Source organism: Erythrolamprus reginae, chromosome Z, assembly GCF_031021105.1.
Source record: "Erythrolamprus reginae isolate rEryReg1 chromosome Z, rEryReg1.hap1, whole genome shotgun sequence".
NCBI classification, from domain to species: domain Eukaryota; kingdom Metazoa; phylum Chordata; class Lepidosauria; order Squamata; family Dipsadidae; genus Erythrolamprus; species Erythrolamprus reginae.
The window spans coordinates 102,614,547-102,631,799 of NC_091963.1; the positions used below are offsets into that span (position 1 = coordinate 102,614,547).

General features: G+C 40.7%; 1 protein-coding gene across 19 annotated transcripts in view; it reads right to left on the reverse strand.

Annotated features, from left to right (window-relative positions):
- UBTF (upstream binding transcription factor) overlaps positions 1-17,017 on the reverse strand; it is a 49,116-nt gene extending 32,099 nt beyond the window's left edge. For 5 of the 19 annotated variants that reach the window (XM_070728199.1, XM_070728188.1, XM_070728197.1 and 2 more), the window contains exons 1-7: positions 15,085-15,191; positions 13,129-13,275; positions 11,771-11,946; positions 10,269-10,352; positions 4,966-5,121; positions 2,876-2,940; positions 1,521-1,641 (exon numbers count right to left, since the gene is read on the reverse strand). In XM_070728199.1, the coding sequence (XP_070584300.1) occupies positions 1,521-1,641; positions 2,876-2,940; positions 4,966-5,121; positions 10,269-10,352; positions 11,771-11,946; positions 13,129-13,186 (660 nt within the window). In that variant the 5' untranslated portion in view covers positions 13,187-13,275; positions 15,085-15,191. Of the gene's footprint in view, positions 1-1,520; positions 1,642-2,875; positions 2,941-4,965; positions 5,122-10,268; positions 10,353-11,770; positions 11,947-13,128; positions 13,276-15,084; positions 15,467-16,404; positions 16,674-16,772 lie in introns of those variants that run through there. The other 14 variants (XM_070728200.1, XM_070728190.1, XM_070728193.1 and 11 more) reach the window with 11 other exon arrangements.
- Positions 17,018-17,253: the final 236 nt, after the last annotated feature.

Sequence of the window (17,253 nt, forward strand, 5' to 3'; positions counted from 1 at the left end):
TTAAATACATATTAAAAGGGTTCCAGTCTCATGGAGGCTATTTGTAAGGGTCTCATATGTTTGCTCTCTTTCTATCCTTCTCTTTCTTACCAAAGGAATATGGAAGACTAAACTTCTAGTCCCGGTGACTGACCCAGATTGGAACCTGCAACATTATCCCTGGAACATGTATATTTGCCTTCATTCATAAAATAGCTGTCTGAATAATTGTAATCATGGAAACCTATGTAAACAGTAAGCAATTATTACAAACAAACACTAATAGCAGCATATCACACTCACAGTTTCTACACGCTTCCAAGAGTGCCCCCATCAAGCCTCCAAGAAACATGGCAGTTAGTTACCCACAGGTTTTTTTTTGGTAGTAATGTCTCTTTCGCCTCATTCTATTTAGCATTCTAATAGAATTGGAAGGGGCCTTGGAGGTCTCCTATTCAACTTCCTGCTCAAGCAGGAGACCCTGCCCTACACCATTTCTGACAAGCGATTGTCCAATTTCTTGCTAAAAATATCCAGTGATGATGCACCCACAACTTCTGGAGGGAATTCTTTACAAATATAACACCTTAAAGGCTATCTGTATATGTGATCTTCATCAACTTGTAGCCATAAATTCCAGGAATAAACTATTCACTGCACAAAAATGATTTATTTATCCTATATATTTTGCTTATCTATACTAGAGGACCTTAAATCTTATTTTTTCCTAAGAGAAAATAAATCAAAAGCCGACTATGCTCTAAAAGGGCACTTAGGGCTACTTGAATGGATAACACAAAATTCCCCTATGTATTAGGCTATTTGAAGAAGAAATATCTGAACATTCAATGGCTGTTGGAACTGAAAAAGCTATAAATCCCTAAACCGTTTGTATACATTGTCCCTATTTTTCCTTTTATGATGTTGTAAGCTTCTCAGAGTTGCCTGACAGTGAGGCAGGCAGCACATCCATTTAATAAATAAACAGATATTTGTCAAGATTATATTTCCCCAATCTTTAACTTTCATAGCTGTTTGTTGACACTTTGGCAGCCCTCTCAGAATCAATTTTATATATTAAGCAGAATCAAAAGACAAAGCTTTTCCTGAATGTATAATTTCCTGTTGTACCGGTATGGGGGAAATACTTTTATCTGAACACTTCATTTATTTAAAAAAGCACGACCCTTCTGTAGATAAAAGAAAACAACATGAAGAAACATGAAGCTGAATATTTTCATTTGACAGACTATGGGTCATATAGTAAAATGGAAGTTTTCTGATGAGTAGAAAATGTTCATGTGTGCGATGACAATCCCAAATGTAATAACCCAAGGCCTTTACTTTCTGCTTCAATGTAACCCAGGGCCTCAGCTGATCAAAAATTAAAAGACACAGCTTTATAACTAATTTCCCCCCCTCGTTCTACTTTCAGAAACAGTCTTCTACCTCCCTTCTCTCCCTCTGTTTCCACTGTGCTGTCTTTATTCATGGCTCCAATGCCACCTTCACATCAGACTTATAAAGATACAGCTACTTACATCAGGTCGGACTTTCAGGTATATCTTCTTCTCATGAGTATACCAGAGTTGTTGGGGGGTCTTGGGTTTTTCTGGGATATCAGATTTCTTGGCATTCTGAATGAGGTCAGGATGGTCTTCCCTTCATAGAACAGGGATGGTAACAGGGGATGAAAAATGTAAGATATCACCAGACTGGAATTAAAAAAACACACTTTCATATAAACGTTCTCTAAGGCCCTAAGTACCAATTCCCATTCTTGAATGCTAAGAAACCCCAGATTGCTGGATGAATCTGCCTGTAGGATAATTTTACTTTCTCTCCATAAAAAATTAATCCCCCACAATCTTCCCAACATGGGCAAAGAAAGAACTTCTGACATAACACTAGCATTTGACCTTGGTGCAAAATTCGGAAATCTTCTAACACCTAAGAGCAAGACGGGGACATGGCAAAAAAGGAAAGAAAAGTATAAGGCAAAGGCTCTACCCACTGCCTACCCAGACATTCTTGGAGAATGAAAATACATGAGTTTCTGAGTTGAATAAAAACATTTCACACACACAGACACACACAAAAACAAATCTACCAGCTGGCAAGAAAAGCCAGCAAGAAATAGAGGAGGAAACTAAACAAACAGATAACAAAATGATCAACACCATTAAACCCAGCAGCTGTTATGCTAGATAACAGTACAAATATTCTACCCAATCTCTTTTCAAGAAATATTCTGTAGATAAAAATTCTCATTATATCCATTGTTTTTCCTTGGGTTTTTTTTCTCCTAGAAACCAAGTTTAATTACGCGCTACACAGCAGGAAAGGCAGCTCTCTTCAAATTTGGGGAAGATGATAGTGATTGTGTACTATAGAAAATCTGGTTGGTCTGCATTATCTTTTCTCAATTTTTTTTCTTCTCAGATGTTAAGGTCTACAGCTTCTCTAAATGTGTACGATCACTTATGTGGCTGAAAATGATGTGAATTATAGTGTAACATCTTGGGATTCAACATATTAGCTGGGAACACCTACCTAAATAGATCTTTAATTCAACATTTCTTTAGATGAGTGCTTGAAATGTTCACAGACAATTCTACCTGCCTTGCAAATATATAAATTTACAGATGTAGCTATTCTCTCTAGTTTAAAAAAGGAAAGTTGGCTCCTGTGCTATATAACATACAACTTTGAAGGCAAGGAACCTTCTAGCAATACTTATTCTTTCTACTCTCTCCTCACCATCTTCTAATCAAAGTAGCTTTCACAGTAAAGTCCAGAAAAACCTCCACTAAATGTGTGCAACTGAAGTCTACAACTGAGAAGCCTTAAAGTGCTCATGGACACAAGCAAGGCATCATTGCTTAAGAACTCTTACCTAAATCTTGCCAGATTCCGCTCAAAATCTTGTTTCTCTCGTTGGAAATCCTGAATATACTTCATCTAAAAAACAGGGAGAAGAGGAAAAATACTCCACCGCTGCTATTTATATATGAGGTAGCCAGCTGTCACACGCAAGCCCTCTCTCGTTGGGGACAGAACTGTCTTGAGTCTTTTAAGAGCGGTGGTTAGAATGCGGTTAGGCTAAATCTACCAACTGCCAGCAGTTTGATTCTCACCGGCTCAAGGTTGACTCATCCTTCCATCCTTCCAAGGCCAATAAAATGAGGACCCAGATTGTTGGGGTTAATATGCTAACTCTGTAAGCCGCTTAGAGAGAGCTGCAAAGCACTGTGAAGCGGTATATAAATCTGAGAGCTATTATACTGAATATCTCTAATTCTATATTCTGAAATTGCAGGTATTGCACGTACGGTGCATGTATGTATGCACAAGATACCATCAAGCCTCCCACAGGGCTGTTCTTTATCTCTGGAAATGACATGAGAAGTTCAATTACTTGGCATGCAGAACTAAAACATCTTGGACTTTTCTTAGCTTTAAACTGTACACTTTAAATGCTCCTCTACTCGGGAATCTTTGCCTCCAAGCTAGCAAAGCCCATAAAAGTTAGATTTGGGCACATTTGCATACTCCAGAATGTTATCTTGCTTCTCATTTAGTTATACAAGAATTCAGATAAAGATTTATGTTCACAAAAAGGTGAATTCACTGCTTCAGCCCTAACACTATGCTGACCCTACTTGTATATTTTGTTGGTTTCTGCATTTCTCTTTTGATCTGGAAAGACTCTTGTGTTTATTTCCATTTAAAATATGGATGCAGGAATTATAGGTCTGGGGTTCCATGCAGCCTATTTTTAGAGCTCTCCATAGTAATAGGGACAATATATTTTGATTCCCCCCCCCCTTTCGAGCAGGGGTCCACAACCCTTGGGCAGCTCTCTGTAGCCTATTGGGACCCAGGCTGTGCAAGCAGAAGGTGCTTGCGCAGGTCCGCCTCTGCATAGAACCACCTACTCACCCCTCACTCCTTGATTACCACCTGCAAGTTCTAGAAAGGTTGGCGACTTCAGGGTTTTTTTGTACATGGGTAATTCTGTCTTAGTGACTGCCTGAAGACAGATCTGTAGAGTTCTGATGGCCACGCCCCTCTATGTGGTTATGCTGACTTCATTATGGACATTTAGCAACCGGCTGGCATTTACAGCCCTTTGCAGTGACCCGCACCACAATTTTCAGTGGGTTTTGCCAGTTTCCAGCAAAAAAAAAAAAAAATCCATAGGATAAAATGGATTTGTTTAACAACTGCATTGTTCACTTAATGATTGCTGCATGTGCATAACTACTGGAAAAAAGGTAATAAAATCAGTGCACTCCTACAGTCAACCGCTTAGTGACTGCCACGATTTACAAATATAACTCTGGGTTCGATTACAGTTGTAAGTCAAGGACTACATGTATAGGGGGATATTAATAGACTAGAGTCACCTTGAAGATGCTTTAGACAATTATTTCACACTTGAAACCCTGCCAGAAAAAACTAGGCAATATATCAGCTGATTTTTGAAATGTGGAACTTACCATGTTATACGAAGTTAAAATTGTTCACAAAAAGTCAGGTGGTGCCAATTCAGCAGGCAAGTAAAGTTCAAGCTCCTTTATTTATTTTGACAGAAAGGCATATAAACATGCCCTTCACAAGAGAAGCATCCAGCTTTAAGCCAAGATCCTAACAATCTGCTGCTATCCCTAAACAGTCTAAAGAATTGTTCTATAAAAATTCATTTTGTGGCTCATTTTGTCTGTTTTGCAAAAGTAGCACATTAGCACTTGAGAAAGGGAATATTCATTTTTGCAGAAGGCACACGATTCATAATTTGTAAGTATTGAGTTCCCCAAGGGGGGGGGGGAGGCTTTTTTCTTTCTCATTCTCATCCTTTCTTGTTTTTGTCTGGTTTTGCCAGAAGCATCAATAAAAAGGGGGGTTGCTATTGGTAGGCAAAACTGCTTATGGAATTATGCCATTCCTGATACCCCTACTTGATTCTAAGTATGTACTGCTCACCTTTTTCTTTTCCGGGAGTTCCTTATATTTTTTTGAGAGAATCTTCGTTAGGTCCAGGTTGCTCATCTCTGGATGTAGCTTAGCATATTTTGCTCGTTTTTCCATGAAGAAACGGAAATATGGAGTCAAAGGTTTTTTTGGGAAGTCAGGATGCTTCTAAATAGGGGCAGGAAGGAAGTAAAGAAAATATTTTGAGATTATCTCTTTCTACAAAATTGGAAAAAAATAGGAGTTTACTTAATCTTCTTAGTCTGTTTTGTTTATAACATTTGTTTGTTGTGCCAAATATCTGGAATAAGGTGATAGCATATTTAAGTTATACATATAATCCAACCATGAAACTGCACTAATTATATGTAAGCTTTATTTCAGCTTAGCATTGCTATCTATAGACACAAAAAATGGAGCTACAGTGATCCCTCAATTTTCGCGATCTCGAGCTTTGCAAAATGCTATATCACGATTTTTCCCACCCGATGACGTCACTGTCTTCCTTTCTCATCTTTCTTTCTCTCTCTCTTTCTCTATCTTGCTTCTTCCTCTCTCACACTCTCTTCCTCCCTCTCTCATCTCTTTCTTTCCTTCTCTCTCTTTCTCTATCTCTCCCCCTCTTGCTCTCGAGCGGCGGGCGGGCAGCAGCGAGGAGCCAAAGATGGGGGTTTCCCCTTTGCGTGGGCGGCGGGGAAGACCCAGGGAAGGTTTCTTCGGCCGCCCAGCAGCTGATCTGCTCGGCAGCGGGGCAGCAGCGACGAGCCGAAGATCGGGGTTTCCCCTTTGCGTGGGCGGCGGGGAAACCCCGATCTTCGGCTCTTCGCTGCTGCGGCGCTGCCGAGCAGATCAGCTGCTGGGCGGCCGAAGAAACCTTCCCTGGGTCTTCCCCGCCGCCCACGCAAACTCCACCATCTGCGCATGCACGGCCATGGAAAAAGGGCGCGCATGCGTAGATGGTGTTTTTACTTCCGCACCACTATATCGCGAAAAATCGAGTATCGCGAGGGGTCTTGGAACGTAACCCTTCGCGATACTCGAGGGATCACTGTACTTCTTAAGATATATAAAGAATCTCCCCCGGGCATGTATAATTTATGTATGGTATGCTTGTGTGTGTGTTTGTTAGTATATTGGGGTTCTCTTTTAAACTTTTTTAAATATTTAAATTATTTGGATTTGTTACGATTTGTTTATGCCTTGTTGTGAGCCACCCCGAGTCCGCGGAGAGGGGCGGCATACAAATCTAAATAATAAATAAATAAATAATAAATTAAACTGGTTGTCTATTTTGTCATTGCTGTTTGTTACTGTTGTAAACTACTTGTTTCTATACTGAAGCACATGAACTTGGCCAAAAAGGCCAGCACTGAAGCATATAATAGTCTTCCCAGACATGTATCTCTCTGTGGGCTGGAATTATATCCCCCCTCAAATTCCCAATCACTTTCCAACACATCTGGAAAAAATCAGACAAGGAAAGCTATCTCTAACCGAATTTGCACTCAACCTGTACCTTTCATTCTTAGCTACTATTGTGACATACTACCATTATTAATTACTGGTAGTTTTCTTTCATTCAAGAGTACAACACACACAAACTAACTCTACTGTATATGTAATGTAGTGTTCTGTCCTCTGTTTTCCTACCACAAGAACCTAGTGAAGTAAGTTAGCCTGAGAGAGACAGTGACTGGCCCAAAACCTCCATGTAAAGCATGTGGAATCTCCAACTGTAGAAAGACCAAGACCAATTAGCAATATCAAACTAAAAGAACAAATCATGCTGGCATAACATAGTTTCTATATTAAAACATGCAGCACTATAAACCTAAAGGCATGACTAGAATCTTGAGTTTAATTTTTATCATTAGAAATAGTGTAAGAAATTGGAAGTGTTACGTTAAAGTGTCAAGTTAAGAGTTTGTGCATTTCTCCCCACAAATCATATGAAATATTGATAGAAGAACATTTATAGATCAGGTTGAACTGTGAGGCCCTTGATATTCTGAGTTTGGTGGTTTTCTTACATTCTCTTTCATTCCCAAACTAGGTAACATCAGCAAATATTTCATTACTTTAGAAGCTTCAAGCTTCAGTAAACGTTGTAGCAATTAGAGGACTATTAATTTTAATACCTGTTAATAACTCTGCTACTATACTTTCTTTAAAAAATGGGATGGAGAATTAGTTTTCCATAAAACTTTCACAAAAATAAAGAAACCAGGTAATACTGAAGTATAATCTGATAAAACTGACTTTAAATTGCCATTTCAGAGATATTTGCAAGTTTACAGGAAATTTAACATAGCCTTTGTTCCAATTGTTCACATATATTTGCACATCAATGCCTATTCATTATCTGATTGCATCTTTTGATAAGCTTTGCCTGTTAGGCCAAAGGAAGACATTATTTTAAAAGGCTTTATTTCATACTCATTCTCAACCAAGTAAAGGAGGAAGGAGCTAAGGCCAACAGTTAAAATCTTTCACATTGCTTACTATAGCACACCTTCATTTCCCTATCTTTCCTGTCAGTGTTTTTGTAACATATTCCTACAAAATATATATTTGTTTGGTATGATAATGGCTGCCACAGGGATAATTGATAGATTATAAAATTTGGGTTTTAAAATAGTACATCTTGTTTGCTTTTTTATTAAGAATAGGTCTTCCAAATTTAGCTGTCATTTTTGTTAATTCCAATTAATGATTCCTGCTGTTGGCTACCTTTGTTAATTTTTTAATTATTGGTCACCAATATACTGTAAGTTTTTATATATTATTAAGGCTTAAAATTACACAATATGTAAATATTTTTAAAGTACTTTTTCTTCTTTTCCTTTTTTATGGCTGTGTTATTAAGTTTTGTTTTTTTTTAAAAATCTCTTTGCTTTCTTTCTGTAATTGTAAGAGCCACGATATTGTATTTTACTCACCATCACTCTACTATTAAAAATGTAGGAAAATATAAGATATGTATTAAATAATCCAAGTATACAAGATAAATTATTTTGTTAAGTTCAGACCTTTAAGGCAATATGTCCTGGCTATAGGGCCAGAAAAAGGAAACAGCATTACAAAGAAAAAAAAAATCTCAACACTTATTTTGGACTTTAGCTTTGTCACCTGGAAAAAGAAAAGCCCATAGCTGAACAGCTTATATTTTCTTCTGAATACTGTAATTAAACATTGAGTTTTAGAATGTTTGATATACAAGACAAACAGGGTTTTTTTGGTAGACAGTGCTGTAAAAATCAAGCTGCAAAGCAGCAGAGCCATATATGCAAATTAGGGTGCAGCTGTCTGGGCATTAGTTCCTTTCCAGAATTTATTTTTAGAAATTATCAAGACCTTTCAACCACAACATGGTTTGCTGTATGTAGGAATGATTTAGAAAGAGAACATATAGAAAAGAAATGTGTGAGAATAGGTCTTTTATATGATGCATCAGGAAATCAACTGAAAACAGTTACTCTTCTAAAACAACCATCCTTTGCCCTTATGACCATTGTAGTATCTCCAAGGTCACATGATCATAATTCAAGTGCTTGGCAATTATCATGTATTTATGATTGATGCAGTGCCCCTAAGACATGTGATCACGATTCTCAATCTTTCCAAATTATCTTTCCACAGCAAAATGAAAGGGAAAAGCCAGTTTTGCTTAATGACTCTGTGATTGCTTAAAAACATGGCAAAAAAGGTTGTAAAATTAGGTGCAGTTTACTTAACAACCGCCTTGCTTAGCAAAATAAATTCTTGACCAAGTTGTGGTCATAAGTCAAGGATGTCTTGTTCAGATTCAAGTATTTATTTTCCTGGTATAGAAAAGGTAATTCCAACGTTCCACTGTATAAGTCATAGAGAATTTCCATTTTTTCTTTTCTGTAATATAACATAGAATGAACGCAGATTCTCCTATTCAGATTTCATCTGACGATTATTTGTAGATTCTTACATAATGTAATAATGTCTGCAAAGACGTACATAAGAAACAGTACAAGCAAGCTAGGGTAGCGAGATTACTCAAATCAAGTTTATCTTGTCTTCAGAGAGACCCATCATGTTTATTAATTCTGCATAAATCAATACTATGGATTTTGAAAAAAGAATGAAAGCATGTCTTCAGCAGGATGTTGAACAATTTAGCTGCATTCCAAATAGAGATGGTGGAAATACCTTCTCTTCATCATCCACTGATTAGAAGAATGGATTGTGTAGAGACATAAGTTGTAATTCACCATGCAAATTGTTACAAGGAAGAGATCTCACTGATTTTAATATGCATAATGGAGCAAGACTAACAACATCTGATTGTGGAGAAAATGCCAGGTCCATGTAATTATTTTTTCTTCTATGATTTACATTTGAGAATGGCCGCTCTGATTCTTAGTCAATTTTAATAATTACTATAAAATGCTTGTTATTGTTAATTGCAATACTTCTTTCTTGGCACGTATTTTGGAATGAATCATTTTCAATGTTTCACATTCTAAGAGTAATCTATTAAGGATATGTTTCTATCTTTAATTCAGAAATAAATGGAACCCTTTTCCTGCCCCATAATAGTAAACAAACTGTATTCAAAAATTGTACATGATAGTGATGTGATCTGGAATCGCAATGTGACCTACCTGATGAATGTCTGACTCTCAATGTTCAAATCATCCATTTTTACCAATACTGTACAATGCATAATTTATTACTAATACCAATGCTTTAATCAATGCAAAATAGCTATTGTGTTGATAAATGGTGTTTAGAATTATGCACACACTTCGGACCTTTCTAAATTTTCTCCCATTCTCCTGAATTGAATTGAAAGGATCAATCGCTATTAGCAAAACTTTCATTTGAAACATAAATACAGTTAGATATATCCAGCACATGCAAAGTTGGGGAACAAACAATACAGTTGTTAAAGTGTTTGATGAAGACCCAGGAGGCCTAGAAAGCTGAATGGGTCAGTTACTATCCATCAGCCCAAACTGCCAGACAGAACTGTGGTGAAAAAAAGAGTGTCACATGACCCACCTTGAGTCTCTGGAGGGAAAGGAAGGTAGAAATCTAACAAGTAAATAAATTCTGCTGAGAAAATTATGGCTAAATCCACAGAGTGGGATACATTACCAATTATAATTTTCTATAACCTATTATTAAACTAAGAAAAAAGAATGGAAGATACCCTGAGTCTTATATGGATGTAGATCACAATTTTGTGCCATTTGGGAAAAGGCAATAATCAACCAGCAAACTTGATTCAAAAAGAAAGTTCTTTTGTTTATTATGTCTTCCTTAAAGCCAACACCCACCTTCAGTTTTTTGCCTTTGTATGGGTTTTTCACATGTTCTTCAGCATCCATTATTAATTCTGTCAAGGTCCGGAACTTTCTCACCTGCAGGAATAAATGGTAAATAGTGGTAGTCAACTAGGAAGAGAGGCAAGAAAATGGTGTGATTATTTTGAAGGCAGCTGGTTTAAACTGATATATCAAAATAAACTGTTGTATGATTCAACTGACAAGTAGGATTTTTGGTCAATTTGTACAGGTTTAACTGGAAGCTATTAATAGTAGAAAGATTATTGTCCTGACAATGGGACATTTTTTCTTTTCTTTATTTTACTGAGCTGATATGTATTCCTGCCTTTCATTTCCAAAAAAGTACATCTATGCTGAGATTATCAGAATACCAACTTTTATCATGAATATTTGTCATGCAGGCAATTGAACAATAGATAGCCCTAATAACTATACTGGGAATTTGGAGAGGCTAATAATCAATATTCTGTGGTGCAACTAACATGCATCTGTTGATAAAATATATTAATTAAACTTATGTAAACTTTCCCAAATTGATGTCCTTAATATATATATTTACAACCATAAAGCTGATTGCAAATTCTAAGAAAGACAGCTTGTAATGCATCTGGAAAATTCAGTACTGTTAACTGGGAAATTAAGAAATAAAATTTGTTTTAAAACCCTTTTCCTTATTCAAATCATCAATAAATGCACATTTTTAACAGTGAAACTAAGCTCAGCAGTTACCCAAAGTATTCAAGGTAAAATGAGGAGGGAGGGGATGCAAACTTGATGTAAGGTAAATTTTTGCTGAAGCTTATCCATGTAGAATTTAATGAGGGACTGAGTCTTTCAGGTTTTGATGAACTTCTACAATCCTATCTAGCACGCCTGCTAACAATAAGATAGCTACAGGAGTTGTAGTTCTTCCACATTTTTCATAGTTTACTGATACCTACTCTATATCATGGTTCAACATGCAGTCAAATCTGGTCAGCCACCATCTCTACAGTAATAGCAATGTACTTTTCTACAGTTTGAAATTTAACAAGGAAGGCATTCCTCTGCCTATCTATTCAAACAGCAAGTTTCAGCCTTATCCCCAGGCAATTCAGTACAGAATTGTAGCACGAATACAGTAAAGCAGTCAAGAGCAATAAGAAGACTCACCTGGGCCAAATAAAGACAGAAAAATAGGGGTGCTTTGATTGAAGAGAAAAAAGAGAAACCCTGTTTCAGCAGTTTGAGAATATAAAAATTATTGAAAGAGCTCCTGAGACATAAATGGCAGAAACATCTATAGGCAAACAGCACTAATTTTTTTTGTGATTTATAAAATTTACTGGCTGCTCATCTTACCACAAGGTAATTCTTGCCCTCACACTGGAACTGTTACTAGATCAAATACTCAAAATTAAATTAACCAATATAGCATATTTGTAAGGCAAATCATCATATATAAAGCATCATTTTAGGTCAGTCCTCTTTGATCTCAGAAAGCAATTGATTACCTCATTGGAGATCTCAATCCATTTTATCTTGCACATATCACCAGAGAAGTCTCTGAAGGCCACTTTATCCCAATCCAAATGGGATTCTGTGGTTTTGAACTTGCTGCCATCATTGGAGGGCAGGTTATTTTTCATGCACTCCAAGAGGGTCAACATGTCTTCCTGGGTCCAACGGTCTGGAGGAAAAGCAAAAAGGGGGAAAAACATGCATAAATTTCATATATGTTTCTGAGGAGCCATTTCCAAATTAGTGCTCTTCAAATGTCCTGGCATAGCAATCTAGTACCCTTCAAAATTCGCATAACCTTTGGAATTCTGGGAGTTATAGTTCCAATGCATTTCATATTTTAAAAGTTTCTGAAGAAACAATAGCTAGCAGTAGTTTTCTTATTATATTACAGGCAATAGAGAAACATTGAGTGTGGCCATTATGCTTGCTAAATTGTGATAATCATGACCACGACTTATTTTTACCAAGGGTTTTTTTTTGGGGGGTGGGGGGGTGGAAGGTTATTAAGTGAAGGCCATGGGCATTAAATGAATCCATTCTTCACTAGGGATATATATATATATATATATATATATATATATATATATATATATATATATATACTGGTGTTAATTTTGATATATGTATGTATGTATATATGTATCACATTTTTTGCTGAAATTTTAAAATTAAGAGAGACTAGGATGGCACCATTTAGGCCTTGTTCTGGACTCATCAGCTAGCCACACACATATATATATTGCTCAAAATTAACATAAACACCAGTTTCTAGCAAAATCATAAGTGCAGTCTGTAAAAGAGGAAGGGAGAACTAATGTTGTTTTTTAAAATCACACTATTTTACTTTAGAATAACCAAATGAATAGCTCAAGCTGCACAATTTGTTGGTGGGCAGCCTTGATCAGAGTCTCTATGTTTTCTAAATGCAGACAAGAATAGAATGGCCGATGAGATGAAGTTTATTTATTTATTCGATTTGTATGCCGCCCCTCTTCAAGGACTCTGAGCGGCAGTTGTTGTTGTTGTTGTTAAAGTTGTTGTTAAAGCCAGCAGAATAGTGCTACCCCTTTTTTGTGTAATCATAGCAAATATCTGAGAAAGCATTCTACATTTTTAAAGTTTTTCTTCCACATGTGTTATCTATTAGCAACAATATCCAGCTGTTTGAGATTATTTTTTAATGAAAGTAGATAAACCTCTTTAAATTTCAATAATTAATACTTATTTGAATACCAGTAAGTAATATTTATTTAAAAATAAATAAATAAAGTTGAATATCCAAGAAGTAGCAGCATGATTCTGCATAATTTTCTGCAGCAGTATTAGCTTTTCCAGGATTCCTTCTCACCTTGATTTTTCGGGGCTGTCATTTCTAAATTGGTTGGACTATCTGCTTCTCCGTTCATCCTCCACCTCTCAGGCCCAAGGGTTACACCTCCCCGGTCTCCCCCTTCCAGCTCCCTGTCTTCCCCCTTCACGATGGTCAATTTTCACCCTGAAAAAGAGAAACTGGAGTAAGGATCTCTGCTTACCAGGCTACTTTCACAAACAGCCGACATCACAAACACGGAGTTTGGGTTAACAACTCCTGGTAATTAATATAAGAATTAACTTGAACCTAGAACCTGTGAGCTACTCATACATTCAAGAGCTGAAAGAGAAGACAAGGTACCCATAATGTAGGACTGAAGTTTTCCATAAAGTTGAAAAAGTTACTTATGGCCTAAGATTGCTACATGAACAGACTAGAATTCTCTCTAAAGTATACTGTAATAGTACTTAGCCATAAGAAACAATTTATATTCAATAAATAAATTCCAATGGGAACCCCCCCCCCCCCCAATGTTGCAATTGAAGAAATCTATTTCAAGCAAAAACCATTTTTCAGGTGAGGAAGAAAACTAAAACAGAAGTGGGGAAGAGTTGGCAGATTACAGTAAAGGAAGGGAGGGAAGTGGGGGTTGGGGGACGGAGCTCAAGGGAACTGGCTATAGCTAATTTAGTCGTGATCTTGCAGCCAGATATCACCAAACTCGCCTCAGAGAATCAGGGGGAAATTCTGGCGACAGATTCCATCCGTAGGCGCATAAGCAGTAATAAAATTAATAAAATAATTTCAGAGACGTAACAATGGCAATCACAACTGAAAAAGAAAAAAAGCGACTGAGCGCCTTGGTATCAAACCAGATTTATTACGATTGAGTTGCCAGCCAGCACTAACGAAGAAGGTAGTGGTTAGGGGCCGGATCGAGAAAGCAGAGACTTCCTTGGACTAGCGAATGGATAACTCTTTAAGAGAATGCACCACCCAGCCACAGGGTGGGCGGAGTAAAGGCGAATCGGGCGGGAGGGATGGAGAGGAGGCAGGCCAGGCTAGGGGGAGGGATCTGCGGACCTCTCTTCTCTCCCTCCCCTTCCACCAGCTCTTCAGAGGCCGCACCGTCGCCAGCCAATCTCCGTCGCCGCCTTCCTGCAGCAGAAGAAGCGGAGCTGCTGCTTTCCACCCTCCCCCTCTTCGCCTGTCTCCAAGCAGGCGGGAGAGCCGAGCCGAGCCGAGCCGACGGAGCTGGTGGTGCAGCTGCTTCTGCTTCGCCTCCTTCCCCCCGCCTCCTTCCTCTCCGCACGCCCTGCGGGCGCCACCGAAGAGGAAATCTAGCCGCCGCCGCCACCTCGCTTGCCTGATTTCGCTCCCACCCCCGTTTTTTTTTCAACCCCAGCTCGGGCTCCAGTTTCCTGGCCCCGTTCCTTCGTTCCTCCCCGCCTTGACTCTCGAAGACGAGAAAGTCAGTGTTTCGCTTCGATCTCGCCCCCGTCGACTCTCGACATTGCCAGCGTTCCTCGCCAACCAACTTCAATCGTCCTTTCAGGGAGGGGAAACATTGAGATCGACGGATTCCAGGATCTTTTCCCTCCTTCCGCAGGATTTCGCTTCCTTCTAATTCGTTCTACTGGATTTTTACTGGATTTATTCAGGATCTACACATACACACAACTGCGTTAACAGAGATCACCCTCCGTTCCCCGTGGAGTCCTCCCTACGAAAACAATCCTAAGGAAACCAGCTTGTTTCCCAAGTCCAGAATTTCCCTTCATTAGAAGATCCCTTCCTTTATCTCAATAAATAAGACTCGCATCCCAACCCAAGATCCCTAAAGAAGGCAGCCTTCGATCAGTAAATCGTTCGTTTATTCCCCTCCGGACAATGTAGCTGGGAAGGCGAGCTCCCGCTTTGTTCTCCGTCGATCGGGCTTTCCCTGGCCACTAAAGAAAGAACTTCGGTTCCCACCCCCCCAAACCCCTGTACCAGAGCGCGAAGCTTCGGGAGCCGGGAGCCAGGCGCCGAACAGTGCCCAGCGTGTTGCAGAGGAAAGGGGAGCAGCAAGCGAGTTCCGCGTCTCTCTTCTCTCCGTCGGTGTAACCTCGCCGAGGCGGTTAATAAGGATGAGACAAGCCCGCCTCGTTGTGGCGGCGGCAGTCGCGAGTGGGGAGGAGCAGGAGCCGAAGAGCCGCTGCAGCAGCAGCCCCATCGGAGCCGCTGGTGGAAGGGGGGCGGGGATGGTTGGCTGGCGGGAGGGAGAAATGAATGCCCGGCTGGGGGCGTCCAGGCAGAGCCGAGGGAGGGCAGCACGTCCTGGCTGCGGCAGCTACTGCCGCCGCCGCCTCCTCCTTTCCCTCTACCAGCGCCCAGACCCCCGGGGAGCGCCTCCCCCTGTGCGCCTAGGGCGCAGGGGAAGTCGGCAAGTCAAACCCCGTTAACCCGATTCTCCACACCCAACCGCAACGGGGGCCCCCCGAAAAAGCTGCTTGTCGAGAGCAGGGGAGGGACGCCGGGCTGTTCGCCTGCATGGAACCACCCTTTCGGATGGCGGAGCGCGCTGGCTCTAACCGGTCGACGGTCGAAAAGGCCATTCTGGTGCCCGAACTCGCCAAGACCGTTCAACGCGGTAGAAACGAGGGGAAGTAATAGGAATCCACCGCGGCATATTTCGTAAAACTGAGGCGAAATGTTTTGCACGTAATTTATAAAGCTATTGTGCACCAATTGTGGAAGGCGGGAAAAAAAAAACTCCGTCCGCCGCATTTGGTTTCTTTCACGGTGCAGGCGACGGGGAAAAAGCTTAAAAGAGGACGGCTTGTTTTCCACCGCTTTCCCTTCACGTCTGGCAGCGCCCTTTTGGTTCTAAAAGCCGCTCAGGCGGGAGCAGGAAAAGAGATCGGATCTCTGCGCCACAGCCTGAACCGCCTAGTTTTTCCACTACCTCCGCCGCGACTCAACGGCGACTGGGGCAGCCACCGCCTTCCGATCTCGCCCTTCTACGGTCGAATGCCGCGCCGCGGCCTATCTAGAAGGCGCCCGGAAGGCAGGAAAGGGCCCCCGATTCGATTGCCTCTACCAAGGCTCCGATCGGGTTCCTTGGAGAAAATGCAACCCCAAATGCGCTTGCAAAAATATATATATACACACATTATTTTAAAGTATCGGTTGATAAAATACGGTGGCATTAATATACCCAAACTCTCTAAAATGTGCTTTAGAAAGGGAATATTAAAATTCAAAATGTTATTTCGTTCTTTTCATACACACGTCCCGAAAAATTCGACTGAACCCAATTTTTAACCTTACCGAGGAAATTGAGATGCTGAGCGGAAAAAACAGCAACGGGTGTTGGTTGTGGTGGTGATAGTGGTGCCGCCGCCGCTGCCTGCTTCCCAGCCTGGCTGCGCTGCTTCACCGCCGGAGCCGAGGAGGTAACAAAAGCGCCTCCCTCAAGCCCCAGATGGTGGAGCACAACGTCGGGCTAATGGCGAGCTCCACATGCGCTCGTACTGCCGCAAAGCCAGCCCCGGCTGCAGGCAGCGGCGCCTCGGATCGTGCCTTCCCCCCCTCCCCCTGATCCGTCCTTGCCCACCCGCCCTTCTTTGCAACGGGGGCTCCATCCTGGAGTCGATCTGAGGGGAGATTTTTAGTCCCCTTCTACGTCTGCAACCTACCTGCAGATCGGAGGGGCTTTGGAGAAAAGCTCCCCCCCTTTCCCCCTCTTCTTTCCTGGGCTTGCTTTAGCTGGGAAGCGTTGGTTGAATGCACGCCAGCTCTGCAGCGCTGGCCCCGGGCGTGGACTCGCTCCAGTCCCCGCAGAGAGCTCGCACTTCCCCCGCCTCCATCTCTCTGCTTTTTTCTTCCAATCAGCCGGTCTCTTCGGCTCCCGGATCCTTAGGCAACCTCACAGCCCTTCTTCACAAGTCCCCATTTTCCCCATCTGCTCCCTAGTTGGGATTGGTAAAAAGGAAACATGTTTCCAGGGCTTCGTTCTTTCTCGCTTTCTCTGTTTGATCTCACCAGGTTGTGGGTCTATCGCGATTCTGGGGTGTGTATGTGTGTATGTTTTTATTGCTCTTTGCTTTTGCAACACTGTAGTCAAACGAGAGGGAGGAGGGGAAAGGAAAAGAGAGAGAGAGAGGAGGGGAGAAAACG